The sequence below is a fragment of the Anneissia japonica genome, unplaced genomic scaffold (assembly GCF_011630105.1).
Source record: "Anneissia japonica isolate Jap-2015-1 unplaced genomic scaffold, ASM1163010v1 scaffold287761_len698747_cov189, whole genome shotgun sequence".
In the NCBI taxonomy this organism is placed as follows: Eukaryota; Metazoa; Echinodermata; class Crinoidea; order Comatulida; family Comatulidae; genus Anneissia; species Anneissia japonica.
Genome location: NW_022715691.1, coordinates 253923 through 260717, shown reverse-complemented (window position 1 = coordinate 260717; position 6795 = coordinate 253923). Strand labels below are relative to the sequence as shown.

Below are 6795 nucleotides of genomic sequence, written 5' to 3'. Positions count from 1 at the left end.
TCCGATCAGAATGACAAAATAAACTAAGCATCCACTGGAAGGAATCCCAATACCTGCAGACAGATCTGTTTCGGCCTTCCAGGCCTCATGAGTGCAGCTAGGGTACAGACCCAAACGAAATGTTCGACCAGCTTAGGTAGGGCCCAAACTAGTCCAACGACCACTAATGATTACAGAACCAAACCAAGGTAATATATATACACAGCCCAGGTGTGAATGCAAATAGTGGAATACAAGCTATGCGGCTCGGTTCCAGTAGATACAGAGAATATTTTGTCATTCTTAACGCGTCCTACAAAATTCTTACACGAGACAGCACTAGTCTGTGAATTTGTGAACAAGATCGGAGATCTGAAGATGCAATCTCTACCGTGCATCAATGGCGGCGCTGGGTCTTAATAGAGATTCTTAAATAAATATATATATATAAATAATATATATTATATTCTGTTTATAATAGAAATACATCGTGCTATAATATGATACTGAAATGTCCATTTCTCATTAGATTTTATGGTGTTAACAAATTGTTTTACAGAGATTATAATATAATCAAAATTAGATTTTAAAAGTAGGTGGACAGGGAAAGTAGTAGAAGCAATTTATAATAATATAGGTTTATATGTTGTTGTTATCTCTATTAAGACATAAATTGTCAGAAACACATATATGCAAAAAGGAAAGAAAGATAAATAGAATGAATAACAGTGTTTTTATCTTGTGAATACAATCTTGCTACAATAAATAATATCATGTTAAAGTACCTTTATTAAAGTAAAAATTAAAAAAAAAAAAAAAAACATTTTATAGAAGAGAACACATCAATTCATACCATTTTATAGTATTGATGAAGATTTTTTTTTTAATTCACTCAAGGCAATAAGATGAAAAAGTTAATTCAGATTAATTGAAATACAAGAATATTAAAAAAAGGAGAGCAAGATTAATTTAAATATAATATGGATCAAAGAAATATTAATTCAAATAACATATACATTTGAAAATGTTATATTAGAAAATATCATTTTATATTTGAATTAGTTAATTTAAAAAAAACAAGAAATATTTAAGCAAAACCAAACAAAAAAAAGTCTTTATAAAAAAGAATAGTTGAGATTTTGCAGAACAGACAATTAACAAATTTGAACCACAAGAATAGCTACAAAAAATTATCAAAACAATAAAAACTTTGAAAGTGGCATAAACTTTAAAATTAAAAAGAGCCCTCAACACATGAAAAACAAATTTCACCCTTCATGTTCATACAGAAAGAATTGCAAACATAAGCATAAGGTGAAAACATTAGACCCAAAGATAAACATTATACAATAAATAAATATGTATATGTAAAATATAATATTAAATAATAAATTTATTACTAAAATTATAAACTATTATACTTATATAGATATGATGGATCCTATAGTTAAAGTGTTTTATGATATAATGAATTGATATTCTTAAAGATTAGTTCACCATTAACACACTTGCGATTTTGATGACATATGTGAATCTAAGTGACAATAATTATGACAGCAATGATAATGAATAATTACGATTATCACTAGTATTATGCTGTAATAACTGATCATTTTTTGATATAAATAGGATCACAAGTAAACAGCCTCGAAATACTTCATGAAGATGATGACGACAATGGAAATAATGATGAAAATTATCATGAAGATGATGATTTTGATGATGATGACAATAATGAGAATAATAATGATGATGACAATCATGAAGATAATGATGATGAAGGTGATAATGATGATGACAGTAACAATATGTTGGTCTTTTATAGTTCATATTAGAAGGAGATTGGATCATGGAACAACATCTCAGCTCTCTGGGAGAGTATTCCATTTTGTTGCCGCTAATAATAATTGGTGCTCGTACCTACTAGGCACCCAATTATATACCTGGGTAGAAAAAGAAAACATGGTCAAGTATGTTTCCCAAGGGTAAAATGTGAACAGAATGAAACTCGAACCCTTCATTTTTGTTATTGTAAGAGTACAAACTTCACCTGTTCCAGCAATGATTAAAATGATAATGATGATGACTATAATAATTTAATAACAATGATAATAAAGACGGTCGTTACTATGATATATAATTACAAAGAAAATGGTTCCTAGACTAAAATGCTAGTACTAAATAGTAGTTATTTATTGTAATTCAGAAATGATCTGATCTCTGATGATAGGTAAATTCTAATGCTATGACAACGTGAAGTTGTGTGAAAAGCTACGCTACATGACAATGGCTCGCTTATTTGTGATGAATAAATGCGTCAAGAGACATGATAATGAACGAGAAACAAAGCAATGAAATTTAGTGGTTAGGAAGTGCAGAAGATGTCAAAGGTCACACACAACTAAACTTCCTTGACTGTACCTGTATCCGTGGATAGCCCTATATTTGTCTTTTTTCCTGCAAGAAAACATGTTTATGAAACAAAAAAAAACTACAGGTTAAGCATGCTGGGAATTAGATACTCAAGTTCAACCAATAAGGTGTTTAATCTACTGAATATGTGATGTGATTAACTAAGATAATGACTAATTGGGGGTGCTCAGTTACAGTAGTGTACTGGTGGATTGATACTCAACACCTACTAGTGTAGGTGGGTGTGTCATATATATCACAGGGTGCTTAACAACCAATCAGTGAACAACACTTGAATAAATATTCATAATCTCAACATTAGATTAATGTATCCATAAAATCAAAATGTTGAATTTTTTTATTTTTTTATTTTTTTTAATTTTTATCAATGGGCTAACTTAGGTATTTTTATCATGAATATTTTAGGGAAAAAAAGAGAATGATGGGAAACTAAGGAACAATGGTTTGGTGATGATATTAATGATAATGGAGTGTTATAAAAATGAAAAGGAACATAACATGTGTGCCAAAAGGCAGGGCCACGAGATAGCTGTTAATCTACTGACCTTCTAAACACCACCCATACGGTTATCCTACTATATTTCTTGCCAACCCTTCTACCACTCCTATCCCTCTTTATCACTATCATATTCCTCTACTCTCTGACCATTCCTATCACCTTACTATCCCTACCCTTTTAAATTTTCTCTACCATCTTTTTCAAGCTCCTACCCTCCACCTCACTACCACAATTTCCACACTTCCTATCTCACAGGCACTATTTTAGAATTATATATGGTGATCTTGAATATGATAAGTAGGTGCTCAAATTATCTACTATATAATTTAAGTAAAAAAGTTGATATACTTGTTTCAAATTAATTCAATGTCAGATATTGAATTATTTCCAATAAGTGTTGGATACAAACTCCCATGTAAGATTCTAATCAACTGATACGATTAATAAAAAAACAGAGAATACATTAATGAACTTACCAAACTGGAAGACACTGAACTTTGACCTTGAATTGGCGTTGGATTGGCCCTCTTCGTCAAGACTAGCATTGGAACCTTTGAATTTTTTCCTAAAGACTTTCTGCCTGAGTTCAGTTCTTGGACTGGCATCACCATCAACCACAAGCTTCCCAAAATTGTAAAGACTTCTCTCAGAACCAGAGCGTGAAGAAATGTTTATGCTGAAAAATTAAATTTGAGGAGTTGACAATTCCTAAAAACCTAATCTTCTTGAACTCTGTCCAGATTATTAAATTTATCAAAAGACTAATTGTATGCCCATATATAGTCATGATATCCCTATGTATGGTCATGATGTGATGTCATCATGACCATATTTAGGCGTGTCACATGTTTTTGTCAAATAAAATTTGATAGTCTGGACAGGGCTTCAGATACAATCTAAGTAAGCTGATGCCAAAATTATTTTTAATTTTTCAACTTACTCATCCTTTTTGTCAGTAAACTGGTCCTTGGCCTGTTCTCCCTTCCCGGAGGAATCTATCAACCCACTGAATGCAACCCGGCGGAAGACCCCGCCATGGGCCTCCTTGATATAGTTCAGAAGCTGCCTTACCTCACAGTAAAGAGACTGCAAAATATAAATAATAATTTCATCAGTCAAATATTAAGCACAATTAATGACTGTAAATATAAGAATTAATAACATACAAACATTTTTACCGCGCACAGATATTTAAAAACTTTTTTAATGCTATATTATATCATGCATTGATTATAATATTTTATGTGGCAACCTGTGATTTGCCCATATTATGGATGTGACCATGGATATAATAATTAATAATAATAATAATTTAATGGGATTTATACCAAGCCTTTTGCTAAGGATACAAGGCGCTGGCAATGTTGTTATAATATTATTACCCCTGGTCATCGGTCCATAATCAACCCAGCACAAAATGTAACCTCCTCCAATCCCTGGGGAGTATTCCTAGTCGTGTGTGCAACATAACATTTAATATTGTAGTACTGAGCTGAAGTGAAAAATTCTTGAAGAATGAAACTTTATAGAAGATATAAAATACACTAATGATATTTACTATATTTTAAAGGGCTTTTCTGGATTTTCTGAGAGCAATTAGAACATTCGTATTATTATTCTATTTTTTTCTGTTTTTATCTTGTCATTTTCTTTCTTTGTTATTTTCTCTGTTTCATTTTTGTAAAGCACAGATGCATCTACCATATCAACTATACCAAATAAAGCTATTATTATTATTTGTCATATTATTATTATGATTACTTTATTACTAAATTAACAGTACTCAAAATAAAACGCTCTAAAATCGATAACGGAATCCTTATGACTGACACAAAATGTCAACAGCAGAAACACAATTACAATTATTCCCAATTATTACCTTGTCATTTTACAATTTCATTTCAGCAATTGTCTGCATGATTAACTAATTTTATACGAAGATGGTGCACCACTGCAACCAAGTGCGCAAATTTCAAACCTTGTGGATGATTAATGGACGAGGATGATAATTGGAAAATGTCAATAACAGGAACTTGTGCTGAGAATAAATGATATATTTTTATCTGTCGCTCCAATATTACCGGGAATCTAGAGCAGTTCTTTTCATATTTAATGTTTGTATCGGTAGTACAGTAGTCAAGAAGCAAAGGCAGTTTCTCCAGGTTTTACGAAATACTATGAATTTTTAAGACTAGAGTAACATTCAATTTTATTATTTTGGGAACTTCTATATAAAAAAAAAAGTAGAATCAAATTTTAACTAGATTTTATATTTTTTTGTAGGTGTTTTTGTGCTTATTTTAAGTCAATTTAAATACCATAAAACCAAGAATAGAAGCCCTGGCCTTTTGTTTTTAGGACTTTCAGATAGGCTTCTTTTCGAGACGGGCTTCTTTTCAAGATGAGCTACTTTTTAAGATTACTTTTGCAAACTAAATAGGGGGAGTCATTCAAAATGAATGCTGGTAATATTTGGAATTTTTACTGTTCCAACCGCCTGGCTTGTTATATTATTAGTTCAACGCACTTCAAGGTGACGGTGCCATGACAAATTTTGTCATTTGAATGATAAATAGAATGAAGACAAAAATATTGTGAATTTATTAATTTATTTAAAAAAAATAAATCTTCATTCCACCTACTTCTCGTTCTGTATACAGCTCTTTTTCACAATTTGCAAGTCTGGTTACCAACGCCTTGAAGATGCAACCAACCACTGTACCTTGGATACCTCGCGCCCCTGTTCCCGCAATACCACTCCCAAAATTTGTAGCAAAACCACCACGCACAATTCCTTCATTTGGTCCCTGTGTTCCTGCAAAATAAAAAAATAAAGTTCATAAATTTGGCAATCATCAAACAAGAATTGATAAAATATTTTTATAATAATAACTTTTCATGAATTCTTTGTTAAAATGAAATATAATTTTTAAAGATTATTTTATAGTTATAAATGCACAGTAGGAACAAGTATTATTGACCAAAAACATGCAACACAGAAATTACTAGACTAATTTATGTCATAACTGCATGTCCACATATTATAATATTATTATATTATATATATTATTTTTTTATAATTTTGAAACATAAATAATGAGCATAAAATAATTATCATAGATGACCTGGACATCGGAAGGTAGGGCATTGACAGATGAAAGCGGCTTGATTGAATAACCAATCAGCATGTCCATAACAAGCTCATTTTAATTAGACATGATAAACGAAGCATGAGACATGTGCAACACCAACCACTTCATTTGTTCATACTTAAATAAACTGCTCACATAGTTTAAATTGCGAACTTAATGAAACTAAGTAGGAGAATGAGATAATATAGGACTCAACTCAAAAAATAGTTTGTCTAATTAAGTGAGCTCATTTAAATCCAGACCTCAGAGGCACAAAATGGTGTCATGCTGTATAAGACATAAAAGTGATGAATTTTTGCATATTAAAAAACTAGGGAAGAATAGTGACTCCCCTTCTTCTCCATTTTGTTTAATATTCAATATCTGTATCTTATACCCGATTCACACGTGAAGTTAAATTTAACAAAAAGTAACAAATTGTAACCGAGCGATCTCCCGAGTTATTCCTACCGAGATAAAAAGCATTCACACGCGTCTGTAAGGTAATGCCAAGGTTCAGGATTTTTATGAATTTTGTTTTGCTACATGATTTAGATGTGTACTGCGATATAGGTCTAGCCTAGGCCTAGTTGAGAACCCCTGTCACAGATGGACTGTTGAACTCACCATCACAGTAAACATTCGAAGCAATCAATACCCTTAACAACTGCTGTACTACTACTACTACTACTACTACTAATCTAGGCATAGCTTCCAACGTTTCTGTCTCGGACTCTTGTAATACTAGTAATA

The 6795-nt window shown here is 31.6% G+C and overlaps 1 protein-coding gene across 1 annotated transcript in view; it reads right to left on the bottom strand.

Annotated features, from left to right (window-relative positions):
* Positions 1-5733, bottom strand: part of LOC117109306 (protein unc-80 homolog) — a gene marked incomplete at its 5' end in the record, with an annotated part of 64617 nt that extends 58884 nt beyond the window's left edge. Inside the window, 4 exons of the mRNA XM_033251579.1 lie at positions 2401-2436; positions 3388-3587; positions 3852-3997; positions 5554-5733. Of these exons, the coding sequence (XP_033107470.1) occupies positions 2401-2436; positions 3388-3587; positions 3852-3997; positions 5554-5733 (562 nt within the window). The remainder of the gene's footprint in view (positions 1-2400; positions 2437-3387; positions 3588-3851; positions 3998-5553) is intronic.
* Between the last annotated feature and the right edge of the window lie 1062 nt (positions 5734-6795).